The sequence below is a fragment of the Nuphar pumila genome, chromosome 14 (genome assembly GCF_984573655.1).
Source record: "Nuphar pumila chromosome 14, dmNupPumi1.hap1.1, whole genome shotgun sequence".
NCBI classification, from domain to species: Eukaryota; Viridiplantae; Streptophyta; class Magnoliopsida; order Nymphaeales; family Nymphaeaceae; genus Nuphar; species Nuphar pumila.
In genome coordinates, this window is record NC_143262.1 from 87,984,883 (window position 1) to 88,004,616 (window position 19,734).

Consider the following 19,734-nt stretch of genomic DNA (forward strand, 5'->3'; position numbering starts at 1 on the left):
CTATGAACTCAAGCTAGCTTTGACATAAATAAACTCTCCGTGATAACCAAAGTACTAAGAGCGATATGGCAACAAGGGATACTTTTTTTCGATTTATAACCCGAAGAAACCACACCCAGCACGAAGACCTGGTTGCGCTGGCTCAGCCCTGCCGTACCTACGGCTATCGTGCCGGCGGCGTGAAACTCCAAGGCTCGAACCCCCGCCCCCAGGGTCTATGCTGGGCGTCGGCTTGCACAGAGGGGCGACGCCCATGAGAATCGAACCTTGATTGCCCGTCTAGTAGCCAAGGCCCCACCCCTCTATGCCAACCCCACTTGGGGCCTGCAACAAGAGATACTTGAAAAGTCAAATTTACTAGTAATCGTTCATAGTACCATTCGATATTAGTAACTTCTGAAGCATGGATTTTTTAACTTCAAGGAAATTCTAACTTCAAGTACATCTTGAGCATATAAGCTTAAGCAAGGACTAAACAACACACTCACAGCCAGTTTCTAAAACTAACCGTTCAGGCATGAAATCATTAAGCTACATCAAGTATAGGTGGACATGAGATCATTCAATCAGAAACCACTAATGAAACAAAACCATCATTAATTGCAATTCCATTTAACACGCAAATTAAATAAGGCAATGCACTCAAGACTAATGGCACTCTAGACAGCATCAGTCCAAGTCATATGAAGTCCCTTCTCTGATATGTATTGGTCAAATCACAATTAAAGAACGCAAATCAATAGAAATATTCTGCTTGGTCCCTTAACTCTAATTGCCTCACCAAGATTTTGAACTAACAATATACGTATTATCAGGGATATAACATAGCATCAGCTTTTTTACCTCTGGAAGATGTCCTCCTCACACACGTCGCCAGAGAAAAGCCAACTCAATTCACAGAAACGATCGACACTCATTTCCTCTTGTGATTTTGCATTTGCACTGTCTTGTGATGCAAATTTTGGGGCACTGGAGCTGTCTTCATACTTTCTTTGACCAAACAACCAGTTGGGACTCTTAAGCTGAATCTCACTGCAAATAGAAAGTAAATAATTCAGAACATGGATACGGTTTTTAGATATTCATCTTTCTACTAATTACCAGTCTCTGAAGGTCAAATAGTATGATATCAAAGAAAGCAGCAGATACCCAATGGAAAAAAACAAAGTAGCAAGCAAAAGATACACAAGGACAATAATTGAGAACTAGTGCCGGTCTAAGAGGTTGATTGCAAAAATAGGAAGAAAATCCAGAACATGATGAAGTGGAAAACATGTTACTAAATGCAACATTCTGAAGCACTCTATAAAGATACATACTTCCAAGATTTCCACAAAACCTCTTCATGCATGCAGCATCCCATACACCTTAATTTTGATGTCTATCCCCCTCCCCTCATCACCTGGAAGCCCCCAGATGCAGACTCTTTTCCAAAAATATCTCCCATTCCGTTTTCCAATGAAACCTTGCCATCTCCGTCATCCACCTCTCGATGTCAGTTTACTGTTTTCCTGTCCTGGATATATCTTCAACTCCTTTTGCCACTGAATAAATCTCCCTCTATGTTGTCATTATCATCAACCTCTCTACCAGCAGGCCCTCATTTTTATATTTAGTAAGCACATATATCAACTTTTCTGGTGCAAAGATCAATGGATCCACCCTCACAAGGAGAAAAGCAACAAAGAAATGATAGCCGACCATAGAGAGATAGCAACCAAGACAAGGAACAAATATGATGACACCATGGACTTATTAGATCGCTTGTTCAAAGAAAACAATCAACCTTGCCTGATATCTTGCCCTTCTCCTTTAAAACCTTAGATCCAACATTCAAGTGCAAACAAGAACTACCCCTCAGTAGAGCATGAAAATTAATCAACAAAAGCATAAATAAAATAGACAAATACATACTTATGCAACCCGACCACTAATGTATCTGATAAACAACACAATGTCTACCAGACCTTTCTTGAAGGAAGCAAACCTGTACCAATTACTAACAAATTAATAAAGAACAACAGAACCATTTTTATAACCAGATAATTGCCATAATAAATAGTTTACCAACTTAGTAAAGAAAAGAAAAATTATGCATAATGCACTTTCCCATGTTCTCCTTGCTAACCTATGACAGTGGCGGAGCCAGGGGTGGGCATGGGTGGGCGGTCGCCCACCCCAAAATTAGAAACCGAAAAAAAAAATTTCGAACAAGTGTCAGTATAATATCAGTAATAGTTTTTTGCACATTATCCAATAATTCTGTTACTTTACCTTATATTTTTACATACATTAGCTTAAAAGAGTCTTTAATTAGCCCGTAAATGAATTGATTCCCTCTAGCTCGGATTCAGACCTAAATTCACACGGGTCTGGACTGTAGTCCGACCTGTATGCAGCCCTAGACTCTCTCTTTCGCTCTCTACATGTCTCTCTCCCTCTGTCGCCAAGGCCGAAATAGAACAGGAGAAGACGGCCATCTCTCTCTGAAACCGATGGCCTGCACCATCGATTTCCGGTGTCTAGATGAAGGGCTGGGAGGCCAGAACAGCAACAAGCGGAAGAGATCGACTGCCGACGACGGTGGTCAGCCCCTCGCCATGGAGATCGACAACCACCCATCTTCGAAGAGGGCGGCCCTCCCTTCCGCCGAGGACTCGGACAGACCCACCTTCGGCAAGCCCACCTACGATGGAGTCATCGCCGGGAACTTCTGGCATTGTCCCTGAGACCCGAGGTCTGCCCACCCAACGAAAAACTTTTGGCTCCGCCACTGACCTATGATGCCAACGGTGGCAACTATGAATGGATAACAGTGATATTTTGATGACATTGTAATTTTATTGCAATACATAGCTCTTCAAGGGCTACTGCATTTCATTGGTTGATCAATCATCACAAGCCTCCAAATCACCTAGCAGGGCAGAAATGAAGTGTTCTTTGCTCATGTTGGGAATTATTGTGTATGATATGCAGTGTATAATATAGATGTATATTTATTTGCGCTAACCCCTTCTCTTATGTAAATGAATATATTCTTAGGGGTATTTTTGTAACATAAAGATAGGGGGCATAGTCAAAGAATTTTGTCTTGTAGTGCCATTAGGGTTGTAGCCCCATATTTATTGTTGTAATGTTTTCGTTTTTCTTTTAATGAAAGTCGAGTTCCTCATCTCCCTCTCTCTTGCTTCTTGTGAATGCTAACCCTAGTTTGTATAGCTCAAAAATGTTGAATCAACTTTATACGTATTTGTTCTTTGTCTACTACTTGGGAAGCTATTCCAATTAGTTTGGTTAGTAAGGAGGAAACTACAGCTACAGTCATAACTTATCGGAGCTTTTATTGGGAAAATAGACCAGAACTATAGGAATTTGTCACCTAGGATATTTATTGTTAGCAAGCATTTAATGATTTTTAAGATGTAGCAGTATGATAAAATAAAAATAAAAGGCGTCTCATTTAAATATTTGAGATATTTGTATCCATCGGGAAGAAGGGATCTTACGCTGCATCAGGAGCCATTCCAGATATGCATGAAGCAACTTTTACATCAGGTTCACTGCAAAGGCGTACATTCCTTATTGAACTGCAGGTTTTCTCAATTAGTTTGCCAAAAGAAGTTAACTTTATTCTGGAAAAGTCTTCTCTACAAGCTGGAGTAGGGTAGAGATTATTTCCAGCACCTATGACAGAAATAGCATCCAGCGACAAGCTGCATAATGGTGGGGAAAAAAGAAAATAAGAAAAAAATAGTGAGAATAACAGGAAACCACTAGCTTACAAAAGACTGAGAACAATCCAAACATTCATTAGTTCCAACATGTAGCAACTTCAGAAAAAACAATATCTCTTTGAAACCTCAACTTAGCAATTATAGAAGAAAATGGGACCTGTTATCTTGGGCTGGCTCATCACCAATTCCAGATACATGAAGATAATAATCCGAGTCCAACTCCCAGAGAGCAGGTTTTCCTTCTTGAGGTTGGAAGTACCCTAAAAACCTAATCACAACATGGAATAAAAATTACAAGGTAAATACAGTATCAATTTCCATAATAAAATCGACGGAATGAAAAACAATATAGAAGCATAATACAACCATGTAGTAAATATAGATTATAGAATTAATTTCCTCAACTACATCAATTCTATTGGCACAGAAAATACATGAACAATTGAGAAGGGAGGAAGGATACAAGTTTATTGCATCTTGCTTTTCACCATCCGTGTAAGCATTGCTATAGTAGCGTTTGATTGATTTCAGAAACTCACGTGACTGAGTTGTAGCCTTCCACTTTCCTTGCCTCTCAGGGAAAACCTAAAACATTCATGTAATGAAATCAATGGCTGATATTTACCATACAATCATAATGTCAAACTAAGAAGAAAAAAGTAAACATACAGTATTATGTGCTGCAGAGCCCCCATATTGAAGTGCAAGAGCATCACCCATACTCTGATACATATCCATAAGTGCAGCAGCAATTGTACTATCTGGATCCACTTTAGGCACATCAGCCAAACCCAATGCATGGAGTTGACGACCCAAAGCTGCTAATCCATAGGCATACTGAGCAACATTTGTACGATCCAAGCAGTCAATGCAATTTGTACGCAACACACCATTCTGGAAAAAGGGTTCTGACCCTGTATCCTTATTGCTCCTTTGCTGTTGATCGGCTTCATTTTCTCTGTCTCGGTTTACTATAGAGTTCAAATGTTCAGTCACATTTCCAATCTTTGGCAGATCAATAGAATTCGTTCTGAAATTTACAAAGAATTTATGTAAGAAATTAACAATCCCCAAGAAACTAGAAGATGTCAAGATTTATGGTCCCATCAGTGAATGCATCAAAGCTCAAGAGCCATATTACAGTTAAACAACATTATGATACAAAACTCAGAAACGATGCAGAAGATTCAAGGCATTATTCACTGTAAAAGTATCTTCAACAAGATACTTTAGTTGATAACACAATAACCTTGAAAATAAATGTGTGAACATACACACTCAAGAACACTTGTGCACAACAAGCACAACACACCGAATCACAAATGTGCAATTGCACTCATAAGATTCATAAACAACTAAAGAGGTTGGGCTATAATCCCAAATCCCTTGAGGAAATACAAGAGGAGCTGCCCATATATATAGGGCTTTGGAGGAGGCCTTGGGAGGGGCTCCACCTAGTCGTTGGAGCCCCTCCAACGGTCACAAATGTGACCGTTGGAGGGGTCCAACGACTAGTGGGTTGGGCCCCTCCCAATGCATGTACAATGCATTAAATGCAAAAGCAAAAATAAATAAAGAAAAAAGAAAAAAGGAAAATACAAAAAACATATTCTCGAAAAAGAATGTGTAAAATTCCTAAACTACCCTTACTATGACTATATATATTTTATATATATAATTGGTAAATACATATACATATATTATATATATGTATATGTATTACCTTATATATATAAAATATATATACGAAATTACAAGTTTGATTACATAATTTAACACCCCCCCTCAAACTTAGGGCAAGATGACCGATAGTTTGCCAAGAAGGAAGTTGAACCGCGGAGCGCACAAGGCTTTAGTAAAGAAATCTGCCAACTGATATTCGGACGTGACATAAGGAAGATCGATAACTCCTCGGAGATATGCTTCACGAACATAGTGACAGTCCATTTCGATGTGTTTAGTCCGCTCATGAAAGGTGTGGTTCTTTGCAATGTAGATTGCACTTTTGTTGTCGCAGCATAGCTTGGTGGGTCCTTCAATTTTGATCCCCATGTCTTCTACCAGTTGGTGAATCCAAACAATCTTCATGGTAGTAGTGGCCATGGCACGATATTCAGCTTCAGTTGAGGAGAGCGACACCTTTTGTTGCTTCTTGCATCTCCACGAAATTAGTGAGTCTCCTAAGAACACACAAAAACCAGTGGTGGAGTGACGGTTATTTGGGTCACCTCCCCAATCTGAGTCAGTATAAGCAATCAATTTTAAGTCAGAGGAAAAGGACAGAAAAACTCCCTTATTTAGAGTACCCTTTATGTATCTTACGACCCGTAAGATGGCACTCATGTGAACGGATGTAGGCGCATGCTGAAACTGACTTGCAGTATGGACTGCATGGGATATATCTGGTCTGGTAATACTCAGATACATCAGAGATCCTACAAGCTGTCTGTAGGGTGTAGGATCCAACAGGGGAACTCCATCATCAATTTTCATCTTAGCTCCTACTACCGCAGGAGTTTCACACAGCTTCTCATCTGTAATACCTGACCTGTCAATGATCTCAGAAGCAAGCTTAGTTTGAGATAAGAAATATCCTCTAAGAGAGTATGCCACGTCAATTCCCAAAAAATAAGTTAAAAAACCCAAGTCAGACATTTCAAATTTATCTTTTAAGATAGATTTTATACTTTTAACCCCGTTAGAATCAATCCCAGTGATGAGCATGTCATCAACATACAGAAGTAAAATTACAATCCCTGCATTGGATTTTCTAACAAATAGAGCAGTGTCAGTAAAACAAGAGGAAAAACCATTCTCAATCATAACAGAGTTAAATCTATCATACCAAGCCTTGGGAGCTTGTTTTAGGCCATAGAGTGCTTTCTGAAGACGAAACACCTTTCCCTTAGGAGTCTTCATTCCAGGAGGAGCATCCATGTAGACTTCTTCGCTTAAATCGTCATTTAAAAAGGCATTTTTCACATCCATTTGATAGATGTTTCATTTGTTGATAGAGGCAACGGTTATAAGACATCGAACAGTGACCATACGAGCTACAGGAGCAAAAGTTTCTTCATAGTCAATACCATATTCTTGACTATATCCTTTTGCAACCAAGCGAGCTTTATACCTTTCAAGGGATCCATCACTTTTAGTTTTTACTTTAAAAACCCATCTGCACCCTATTGTTTTCTTGCCTTTAGGAAGATTTTGGAATTCCCAGGTTTTGGCTCTTCTCAGAGCCTCAAGTTCATTGTCCATGGCATTAATCCATTCAGGGCATTTACGTGCTTCTTCAAAATTTCTAGGTTCTATATAAGAGTGGATGGCACTAAGGCAGGCTCTATATCTTGGTGAGAAAGAGTCATAGGAAATGAACCTAGAAGGACGCCTTCTACTTCTCTCAGTTCTACGAGGGATCACTTCATTCTGAGAGGCACTGGGACTGGCATCATTATATCTGTCAAGAGCACTCCTAAAGTTGTTTTGATCTCTATGAGAGTAGGTGATAGGGTCTCTAGGTAATTCAATAGGTTGATGTGACAAGGAGATGTTTTCCTCGGTTTCAAGTTCATTTGTGTTACTTTGATCTGACTCATTATCACTAGTATCATCGTCCTTATTCAATAAATCAAATAAAAAAGAATAATCCATATTTTCATTATGGGGGTCACAACGTTCAAATCCACTAACATTTTCCAAAAAACTCACGTTTCTGGAAACATACAATTTATCACTTTTGATATCATAACAACGAAACCCCTTTTGGGTTTCAGAATAGCCAAGAAAGGCACAACGAATGGCTTTTGGAGAAAGTTTGTCATTCTTATCAGTAAGAACAAAACACTTACACCCAAAGACCCTTAACCTGCTATAATCAGGTTCCTTATCATACAGTTTTTCAAAGGGAGAAATTTTGTTTAAATTTTTCGATGGAAGTCGGTTTATGAGATAGACAGAGGTAAGGGCTGCCTCAGCCCAAAGATTTTTTGGAATGTTTTGAGAAATGAGCAAAGTCCTAGTTGTTTCAATGATGTGCCTGTGCTTTCGTTCGGCTAACCCATTTTGTTGAGGGGTTTTCGGACATGATTTTTGGTGAAGAATTCCAAAATTTTCAAGATAACTCTTAAATTCATTTGAAAGGTATTCTCCTCCAGAGTCAGACCTAAAGATTTTTAAACATCCATTGAATTGATTTGAAATCATCATGTGAAAACTTTTTAAGGTTGAAAAAACTTCATGTTTATGTTTAAGGAAATAGATCCAACAAAACCTAGTATAGTCATCCACAAAGATCACATAATATGAAAAACCTCCTTTTGACATTACCGGAGCCGGTCCCCATACATCGGAATGGACAATTTCAAATGGTTTTGTCGTAAACATGGATCTTTGAGGAAAAGGCAAACATTTCATTTTCCCAAGAATGCATTCATTACACAAAAAGTCACTTTTACAAAGATGTTTAACAAAAGGCAAATACGAGATTTTAACAATATTGGGATGACCCAATCTCTTATGCCATACATGAATGTCTTTGTTTTGGACGACGTTGCAAAATTGACTCTTGGGAACTTGAAGAAAATCTACGTAGTAGAGGTCTCCTCTTCTAGAGCCTTCCCCAATCAATCTCCCAGACTGGCGATCCTGTATCCAACATTTATTAGAAGAAAATTTTATATCGCAACCATGGTCCGAGAGTTGGGAAACGGAAAGAAGATTTAGGTTAAGGTTTGGGATAAAACGAATTTTTGGAACAAAGAAGTCTTGTTTTTCAAAATTACCTATTCCTTTAATCTCAAGAGATGTACCGTCCGCGGTTGATACAAAGGATGGAAAAGCATTTTTAGAAAAATTTGAAAGAGTGCAATAACTAGGGGTCATGTGAAAGGATGCCCCGGAATCTAAAAGCCAAGATGTCTTACCGGGGGAAGAGGATGACATAGCGGCTCCGGAAGTACCTCCCTTGAGAAGAGGTTGTAGGGCTTCCACGATTTGTTGAAGAGAAAGAGACGCACTTGATAAAGAGGGTCGTTCTTCAACTTGAGATGCCATAGCCATTGCAATCAATTTCTTCCATTTAGGACACAAGGGTTTGATATGTCCGGGTTCTTTACAATGATAGCAAGTTACTTTGCTATAGTCTCTTTTGCCATACCGATCATTTCCTCCTTGACCTTGATTCTTGAAATGAGGAGGTCTATAGGTCCTCATGTTATTTCCCGGTCTTGACACGGCATTAGCTATTTCACCATCTTCTTGAGTAGAGGAAGTAACAAGAATGCTAGGATTATTTTTGCCAATCCCCATACGGGTTTCTTCACCACTTAGCTTGGTGATAACATCTTCGAATGAGGGGGATGTGAAGGCGGAGAGAAGAGAGGACCGAACTTGTTCAAATTCGGGTCTAAGGCCATTTAAAAATTTGAAGAACCGGTCTTCTTCAAGTTGTTTGTGCCTTAATTCGATTGCCTCACCACTCCATTTAGGTTCAAGGATTGCGAGCTCGTCCCAAATAGAGGATAATTCGGCAAAGTACTCCCGAATGGTCATGTCATTTTGTTGGAGAGTCAAAGCCCTCTTTTGGAGAAAGTACTTGTGGGATAGATCTCTTGAGGTGTACATTTTCTCAAGATATACCCAAGCTTCGGAAGCCCTTTTAAATTTGATGATGTTGGCATTTATCTTGGTCTCAACGGATGAGAAAATCCAAGATAAGATCTTGAAGTTCTTCATTTCCCAATCATCATGTTTCTTAGAATACTCTTCAAGGGCCTTTTGTCTTTCATCCCCTTCAAGGATCTTAATATCCCCTCCTTCAACAATGGTAATTTTGGGTTCCGGTTCCGGTATGGATCCATAAACGTAACCCCAAAGCCCATTTCCTTTAATATGGGCTTCCATATTACCGGCCCAAACATGATAGTTTGAGCCATTAAGCTTAAACTCAAGAGAGAAATGGGAGTCTTTTTCGCCCATTAGAGAGGAAAGAATGCAAGAGATAGTATGTACCTTAATTACTTTTTGCGTCTTTCTTGACAAAAGAAGCTCCTAAAATATTGCTCGAAGAAGATGATCCTCTTTGATTTCAAAAAACTTGAAGGCACGCTTCCCGAGGAATGCAAAAGAAGGCGAGTCGCAATTCTTCTTCTTCAACGAGGCTTTGATACCATGTAAAAGTATCTTCAACAAGATACTTTAGTTGATAACACAATAACCTTGAAAATAAATGTGTGAACATACACACTCAAGAACACGTGTGCACAACAAGCACAACACACCGAATCACAAATGTGCAATTGCACTCATAAGATTCATAAACAACTAAAGAGGTTGGGCTATAATCCCAAATCACTTGAGGAAATACAAGAGGAGCTGCCCATATATATAGGGCTTTGGAGGAGGCCTTGGGAGGGGCTCCACCTAGTCGTTGGAGCCCCTCCAACGGTCACAAATGTGACCGTTGGAACGGTCCAACGACTAGTGGGTTGGGCCCCTCTCAATGCATGTACAATGCATTAAATGCAAAAGCAAAAATAAATAAAGAAAAAAGAAAAAAGGAAAATACAAAAAACATATTCTCGAAAAAGAATATGTGTAAAATTCCTAAACTACCCTTACTATGACTATATATATTTTATATATATAATTGGTAAATACATATACATATATTATATATATGTATATGTATTACCTTATATATATATAATATATATACGAAATTACAAGTTTGATTACATAATTTAACATTCACATAACTCTAAAAGATATACAGAAAGTCCCTGACTAAAATGCAACCAACCTGCAAATGCACAAAGGTGACTGCACAAAAATATGGAAAAGATAAACAAATTGCAACCATTAAAATGAAGAAAGAAAAGATGCCTTGGTTGGACTTTCAACCATTACTAGAGTTTTTAATCTGGAAGACTAGAGATTCTGCAGAAATGTCCATGACAGAGCTGATGCAGAAAATGTTGAATATGTAAATGAATTGTGCTCAAAAGACAACAATTCAATTCCGGGAACTCAAAAGGTCAAAGCCCAAAAGACAACCGTAAGACTGTCTGCACGCCACATGCTTGACTTCCGTGGCAGAAATGGCCATAAGATTGCTGATGCAGACAATTTCAAATACATGAATGGATTCTCAAAGACAACACTACAATTTTCAATTCAAGAGGTCACGCCCAAAGAGCAACTATAAGACTTTTCGCACACCACATGCTAAATTTGGAAAAGTGAAAAGCTTGACTTTGCTTGTTTTTTCAATCTATATGAAAAGGGAAATAAAAAGAAGTGCCTGGGCAATACAAATGAGTCCATCAACCATCTCTAAACCAGACAGTCGGTGAACCAACTTTTAACTGCCTTGAGCAGCCTCCACCACACTGCTCAGCTGTCAAAGTTACTTATTTAAAGTTTTAAACATATTATGGCATATGAAGAACATAAATGATGCACTTTTACTGGAAACCTTTGCATTATTACAAGAGATTGCAAAGCCCAGACGTGTCTGCAGTGCAAAAATATTTAGATATGATGTGAAAACAAAAACACAAACCTTGTACTTGTCCGACTAAGTTGGTTCACTCTCTTTTTAGTTACAGCACGCTTCCCACTGTAGTAAAATCCAGTCAGATCAAGTGCTTCACTTGCTACAGCACCTAAAACTGCCAATACATTGGCAGACTTGCTTTTGAACACAAAAGAGAAGAGACAGATTTATCAACTCTCTGAAGACATGATTCACAGTCAAGAAAGTTAAAGAAAAATCACACACCTTTTGGCAAATTTATGGAAGTCCCAGTGAATAAACTTCAGATGCTTTTCTTCTGGAAAGATCTGATTTAGATATCCAACTGCACTTGCAAACTCGCGCCTTAACATCATTTCTCGGGGCCTTTTCTCAACTGTCTGTTTTTTTTTTCAGACATATGTTAGACAAGATTGCACAAACTATCGTGGTATAAAACTCATGAGTCATACTATGAAACTTTGGGAGAGGGTGATTGAGTCTAGGTTGAGGAAGGTTGTCATGATATCGGAGAATCAATTTGGTTTTATGCCTGGAAGATCAACTATGGAAGCTATACATCTTCTTAGACAACTTATTGAAAGATATAGAGAGATGAACAAAGATTTGCATATGGTTTTTATTGATTTAGAGAAGGCATACGATAGAGTACCTAGGGACGTTCTCTGGTGGACAATGATGAAGAAAGGTGTTTCTCTCAAGTACATTAGTATAATTAAAGATATGTATGAAGGAGTAGTAACCAATGTCCGCACTTGTGGAGGGGTGACAACCAATTTTCCGATAACGGTTGGGTTACATCAAGGATCTGCTTTAAGCCCTTTCCTATTTGCGATAGTGATGGATGAACTTACGAGATCAATTCAAGAAAATGTACCGTGGTGTATGTTGTTTGCTGATGATATTGTTTTGATTGATGAGTCTAGAGCTGGGGTTAATGCTAAGTTAGAATTATGGAGACAGACATTGGAAGCTAGAGGTTTTAAGTTGAGTAAGAGTAAGACTGAATATATGGAATGTCGGTTTAGTAAGCAACGAAGTAGTGATGGGAGTGTAGTGAAGCTTGGTGAGCAAGATATACCGGTGAATGATTATTTCAAATATTTGGGATCCATCATTCAAAAGTATGGAGAAATTGATGGAGATGTAAATCATAGGATAAAGGTTGGGTGGATGAAATGGAAAAGTGCTACTGGAGTGCTGTGCGATCGTAGAATGCCATTGCGGTTGAAGGGAAAGTTTTATAGGACGACTATTAGACCCGCTTTACTATATGGTACGGAATGTTGGGCTGCCAAGAGACATCATATTCAAAAAATGAGTGTAGCTGAGATGCGGATGCTTAGATGGATGTGTGGAAATACAATAAAAGATAAGATTCGGAACGAAGAGATACGTAAGAAGGTAGGTGTTGCACCCATTGAAAATAAGATGCGAGAGAATCGTTTACGGTGGTTTGGACATATTCGGCGAAGGCCTAATGATGCTCCAGTTAGAAGGTTGGAGAAATGGGAAAATATATTAGTTAAAAGAGGTCGGGGTAGGCCTAGGAAGACTTGGATGGAGATGATAGGAAAGGATATGAATGCTTTGAACCTCACCGAGGACATGGCGTTGGATAGAAATGATTGGAGGAAAAGGATTCATGTGGAAGACCCAAAATGAATTTCTTTTTGGTTCATATCGCTGACCCCAATTGTTTTGGGATGAAGGCGTAGTTGTTGTTGTTGTTGTTGTATGTTAGACAAGCTGAGTGAAGCAGATCAAAAACCTTGCACATGGATTTTCAAAAGAACACATCATTTTACTTGCTAAAACAATAGATCACAGGAACCACTTATTTTAAGTACAAGGAATGCCATGAAACAGGAAACTAAATAAAAAGCATGAAAGAGCTCTTTATGACATCTTCTTGAGCACAATATTTAGCAACCCACCTTAATTAAGTTGAGCACAATGATTGGATTTCCATATCTATTTGCGAGGTCTTCAAAATGCAACTTGGTTGACTCGTATGTTGGATCATATCGCTGCACTACAGCCAAGAGAGAAACCAGACAGTTCAAGAGAAACTCAAAAAATGATATCAGTGCAATCTAACAATGTTCCCAAAATCAAGGAAAAAATTGTGCAGCTTAGAATTGTTTAGCTTACAAATTATGTCAGGCTTTGGACTGAACCTGGAAGCCTCTTGTGACCAGAAAAGAGGAATAGAACCACGCATCTGAACCACCGAACTCATTTTTCCCCTGAAAGACCCAGCTTCCTCGTCAAGGACTATTTGTTCAGTTTCAACATCATTTGCCACACGACCCCTGTCATTAACTCCCCTTTTCAAGTATCTGTCAAACCATTGCAAGAAATTTAACCCCAAGATTCGCCCACAAAAAATTAACCCCTGATACTGGAAATATTGAAACATGATATCACTCAAAACATGCCCAAGACTATGGGTCATTAACCGTGGGAAGAACGACAAAGTTTTGTTAACCTGATCGGGCTTCACATGATTCAAGAACATACCTTAAGATGAAGATGTCAAAGTCACCGACCATGGTCACTAATAAATGGTTACCCACCACTAGATCTTGATGAGGATGCAACATAAGACAGTAGCATATGTATTCTTTCAATATAGTTGCTTGACTTATAGTATTAAAGGGAGGCAGCATCAGTGAGCATGTTCAGTTGGGATAGATTGCAAGGGTGGAATAACATCCAGAGATGGATCCTTGATCCCTTGAAGGTTCAGGGCAAATGATTGAAAAAATATCCCTGAATATGTTTTTATTTTAAGATCTTCAAATGAAACAAATACTTGGTGGGAAAAAAAAGCTAGGAAACAAAACTTTGGCATTATAGAATGCACTAAGTTCTTGCAAAGACATACACCAATCACTTTGGCAGTGCAAATGCAACTAGATGGAAATGCTTATATTCTGAAGTCAACCCGTGAGGGCAGCTGGTAACAGGGTACAGGTTGCCCAGGCCCCAGGACCCCAGTATGATAGGGTACCAATGGGTCACAGGTCACAGGTCACAGGTCACTGTCAAAAATAGAGAACATGATAACTTCCAGGCACATTCAATTCTCAAATCCGTTTCTATTTTGGAGATTTTGAAATTCAATGGAACCAGCAATTTTGAGAAATTGTAGAGAATAAGGGACGAAACTGAGTTTCATACAAGCATTCCTAAAAGGATAGCAACCTTATGATAGGAAATCATATCACCAGCTGCAAACTTGTCTCAAGAAGAATAAAATCAAGAGTCATACTGTTTCCATAAATGTTTAGTCAAAGGACTAGATAACATTTCATGATTCATGATCATCAAGTTATTTAGAAAATAACTCCTGCATTTTATAATTTCTTCCATCTATAACTAGAAGGCAATTAATGACTTTCAAATCCACTGAAAATGCTCATGCAGGAATATACCTTCTACAAGCAGACAATATGAGTGCATTATCTGCTACATCAAAATATTTGAGTTGAAGGATACCTTGTTCCTGCAAAATGCCGGGAGCGCCGAGAGATGAGACACACACTAAACTCCCTACCAAATATTGACAGCCTGACCTGCCACCATAATCACCATTTCTGAAATTGCAAAGCGTTGTGCAGTGACACGACAGAAAGCATAAACATGAGATGAGCTTTGTGTTACGTGTACGTATAGAGAGAGAGAGAGAGAGAGAGAGATGGACCCTGAATGTCTGATCTATTTTTATTAGACAGCCACAAACACTAGAATAGAAAAAATAGGAAAAGCCAAAACTCCTAACCCCCCCATCCACCCCCTCTCGTTTGGCAGCGAAGATCTTTCATATCTCTCCATCTCCCATCTTTTCTCCTTCTTCCTACTAGTCAATAGGGCGAGGCACACACACACACACACACACACACACAGATGCAAGTCGTCAGTAATAAAAAAGAGAGCTAGGATATGAGAGAAAGACGGTATGGGAATTCAGGGTTTTGGTTTGCAACTGCATGATCAAAGATAGACAGGAACATTCCAGTCTATTGTGTAACTTGTGCAAATAATAATGACATTTCTTTTGTTATCAAATGTCTTTTTCCAACTGGTTAATTATGAAAAATAATAAAGCTATGACACATTTCCTTTAGGACTCCAATTTGAAATGTATTTCTATATTCAATATGATACTGCCTTCTTTTGGGAATGCCACATCATAAAGTTCTCACAGACTCAGACTTTGGTTTGAATATTGACCAACCTAGCAACATTTCTTCTTGAAGATACTTGTGGTACTTTCTTTATTTTGATATTCAAAAAAATGTCTCTATAAACAGAATTACCCACTACACAGCAACCGGTGTTAGAGAAAAATTCTTGATTTCTCACGTGATCATGAACAAATGATCTAAAGACCCTCTGAATTAGTATAAACTATTTTTGCTTGGATACCAGATGGGCTGCCATGAATCCACCATAACTACATTATGGATGTGTCATCAATTTCCATGAACCCAGATACAAGCATAGGATATGCTTCAAGTCCAATAATAGCAAATGCCAACCCGAAAACAGCAGCAAAACAGAATTCAGGCACCATTTCAATTGAAAAGATGCTATTATATTTACATCATCTAGTATCATTATCAAACAAAACCACCAGAACCATAACAAGGTATAATCTACGTCACAGGGACATGTCCATTTATTGGCTCAATGTCTAGGGACACAGCACGACACGTGGACACCCGACACATATGGACAATATTTTATTTTTTTAATAATGTTAATGGTTTTAGTAATATTTTCAATAATAAATATATATTTATATATTAAAATATAAAAAATAAAAATAAAGTAATAAAAAATGTCTCATGTCCTATTTTGCAAAACAATGGTGAACTCATAACAAGTCAAGGCTCGTGTTTGCATCTGTGTGACATAAAGCATAATGAGGCCACATGTTGCCAATATCCTATGGATCCTAGTACACTATACATTATCAAGTAAACTGTGAATATCATGGCATGCGGTGATCTATAAACTTGATACGCGCCCACGCGGAGGATCACGCCAACGCCCATGCGTTGGCGCTGAATGCCAACGGCTAGAAGACCCCGGAAGACACTGCAGTCTGACGGGTTGCGTGTGCAGGCTTCTCTATCAGAAAAGGCAAGGCAGGCCTGCGGCAGGGGGCCGATTTTGGCAAGCCAGGAGCCCAGACTTGGGCGCCTGTGTTCAGACCCCCTGCAGAGGCTGCAGGGGGGATCAGTTCGACTGAGCACACCGACGGGGTGCTCAGCCTCTTTTGTAACAGCGCCCTTCACAGAAGGGGCCCTTCTCCTGTAGGCTATATAGCCATTTTGTAACAGGCCTGAGGGCATCGAAATTTGGAATAGAAATCCCCTGTGTGGGTTCCCTTCTCCCTTCAGCCCCAGAAGGCGCAAGCCCTGGGCAGGACTCGCCTCGTGAGTAGCCAGGGATGTGGTTCTTCCCTTGGCTGGCAGGTAGTCGCGTGGCTCTCGACCCCGGATTCACTTCAGCTTCAGCTCCGGGAGTGGCAAGCCACGGCAACGTGTACCTGCCAGCCCCCGCAGCACCTTCGTCCCTCCGCGGGCCATCGCGTAGGCCCGACGCCGTGCGTCGCCCCCACCTCCGCACTAAAGGCGTTCTCTTGTGCGCACGGAGCGTGCTGCGCAGAGAAACTCCCTAGCGCCGGTGCAGACGCCCTCACCTCGCCCCTCCGCGCATGCCCCGGGCCCCCGGGCGGAGAACCTCCCCAGCTTCGTCATTCGCCACGCAAGAGGTAGACCGCCAGCATCTTCCATCACCCGGTCGGAAAGCCTCCCTTACCAAGGCAGGACCTCGCAAATCAATGCCCCCGACGCGCGAGGCGCGTGTGCTATGTTGTCAAAAGCGCTAGGCGGGGCTAGTCGGTGGACCTTCGAAAATGCCTAGGCGGGGCCTAAGCAGGCAAAAAAAATTAAGAACAAACAATGTAGAAAAAGATAAACTACACAATATTGAGATAAATAAAGCATGTATGAAGCATAACAATTAATATTAACAAAACATAAGAGTGAATGGCATTAAACATCGAACAAACAATTAATATTACTTGGGTTTGCATCTTCCATTGTTCTAATTAAACATTTCAAAACAAACAATTATTAATCAATAAAGTAGATAAACAAAACATACACAATATATATATATATATATATATATTGTGTATATTTATAAACAATACATATATAACAGTATGTATAAACTGTTCAGTATATAAACAATACATATATAAAATATATAATTGTTATATATATATATATATATTGTTGAGTATATATATATATATGCATATATGGTTCAATATATATGTATAAACAATATATAAACTAACAGTATATATATACTGAACCGACTAGGTAGCTTGCCTAGTTGAGCTGGGTGGCGCCCAGCGCCTAGGCGCGCCTTTGACAACATAGCGCGCGTCTCTCCCAAAACCCGCTCTTCGGTAATTCAAGGTGTGGCAGCCTCCCTCTTACCGCCGTCATCCTCGTTGTGCACAGGTCCTTCTGCAGTCATAGGGCGAGGAAGGGGTTTTCCCCAAGTACCCAAGGGTCGGGGCTCGGAGGTGCGCCCGGTACTGCAACTACACCAGTTCGGCTTAGAGCCGGTGCATCCGAGTGTGTCGCCCTCCCTCCTCTCTGAGGGACATCTGGACGAAAATTGGGAAGCTCCCAACTAGCAGGTGCTATCATCTTGGTATCAAAGTGAACCTCCGCTCATGGACATTCCAGAGTCCTCGCAGGAGCATGAACGCACAGAAGACTCCCTTTGCCACGGCGAACGAGCTCGTGCATTGGCCGAGCAAACGCAGGTGGAATTGGAGAGGGATCGGCAGGACAATGCTGAGAATTTCCTGCACATCCGGCGCACGTTGGCCACCTTGACAGAGTGCATAGAGGCGTTGGGCACCTCCCTACGTACCGGGCAAGGCGCGGGTTATGGCGGCACCAACCTGCAGCGTACCAACGATGCAGCAAGCTTGGGCGCAACCGACCAAGCCAGCATGTCCGGCCGCATGGATGACGCAGCCGAATCTCTCCTCGGCGACCCGCCAAGGCACGCGCATGGTGGAAACTTCTACGGCTATGAATCGAGGCATAGCCGCAAGGTGAGATTCGAAATGTCCTCATTTTTTGAAGAAAATGTTCGTGATTGGCTTTACAAGGCAGCCTATTTCTTCACTTGCCACGGCATACCACAAGACGCCAAAGTTGATGCGGTCGTGGCCCACCTTGAGGGCAGCGCGCTTAAATGGTATCAATAGGTGGTTACCGTGTGGGGAAAGCCCACATGGAAGCAGTTCATGACCGGGGTCATAGAACGCTTTTGACCTACGACCCTAGTCAACTACCATGTGGACTTGAAAAATTTGAGGCAAAAAGGTAGCCTTGAGGAATACCAAAATGAATTTGAAGAACTTTGCACATTGATCCCGCACATGGACCGTGAAACATTGTTGGGCTCCTACACGGGCAGGCTCCATGAAGAATTAAGAATTGAAGTGTTGGCCGCCAACATACGGAATCCCAAAGAGGCTTACAAGGTAGCCCGTTTGCATGACGAAAAGCAAAAATGGTTGTGGGCTTTGAAGAAGCCACACCGCCTAGCCGACTCGCACGTGAAGGGTAAGACGAGCAAACCCAACCCACGGTTTGCCAAAGGGTCCTCACCCTCCACGCCAAAGGTGGAATTCATATCACGAGCTCAAAGGGAGGAACGAATCAAAAAAGGTCTTTGCTTTAATTGTAAAGAAACGTGGTCAAAACATCATCAATGTAAAAAAATTTACATGTACCAAGTGAGAGAAGAGAGTGAGGAAGAAGAGAGAATCTCCATCGAATCGAAAGGTGGAGAAGAGAACGAGAGTGGTGAGGATCCCACGCATGGGATCTCTTACAATGCTCTCTCGGGTGCGCCTAGCCCACAATCCATGAGAATACGTGGGAAGACATGCACCCAAGAAGTGGATGTCTTGATAGACACCGGGAGCACTCACAATTTCATTCGTGAGAGTCTCGTGTTATCTTTAGGTTGCAAGTTCAAAGAACACCCAACATTTGATGTAATGGTGGGGGACGGCTCTCACCTCAAATGTAGAGAAGTATGCTCCGTCGTACCCCTACGGCTTCAAGAGAGTGATTTTGTTGTAGACATCTACGTGATCCCAATGAAAGGGGCGGACGTGGTATTGGGAATGCAATGGTTGAAGGGCCTTGGGCAAGTTACTTGGGATTTCTCCTCCTCCATGAAGATGAAATTCCAAAATGAGGGAAAAAAGGTCAAGCTCGCAGGCGTCAAGGCCCCCACGGCCACCGCCATTGAGTCCACAGGAACACTTAAGCTACTACGGGGCAGCCACATGGCCTAACTCCTCACGGCCCAAGCCATATATACAAGCGAGGGGAAGTCCTC

General features: G+C 40.7%; 1 protein-coding gene across 1 annotated transcript in view; it reads right to left on the bottom strand.

Annotated features, from left to right (window-relative positions):
* The window catches only part of ATSAC1 (Phosphoinositide phosphatase family protein), a 39,433-nt gene that overhangs the window by 1,884 nt on the left and 17,815 nt on the right, over positions 1–19,734 (bottom strand). Inside the window, exons 5-14 of the mRNA XM_089988089.1 lie at positions 14,776–14,852; positions 13,426–13,613; positions 13,209–13,306; positions 11,518–11,651; positions 11,299–11,430; positions 4,404–4,764; positions 4,198–4,319; positions 3,892–4,002; positions 3,507–3,713; positions 844–1,032 (exon numbers count right to left, since the gene is read on the bottom strand). Of these exons, the coding sequence (XP_089844215.1) occupies positions 844–1,032; positions 3,507–3,713; positions 3,892–4,002; positions 4,198–4,319; positions 4,404–4,764; positions 11,299–11,430; positions 11,518–11,651; positions 13,209–13,306; positions 13,426–13,613; positions 14,776–14,852 (1,619 nt within the window). The remainder of the gene's footprint in view (positions 1–843; positions 1,033–3,506; positions 3,714–3,891; positions 4,003–4,197; positions 4,320–4,403; positions 4,765–11,298; positions 11,431–11,517; positions 11,652–13,208; positions 13,307–13,425; positions 13,614–14,775; positions 14,853–19,734) is intronic.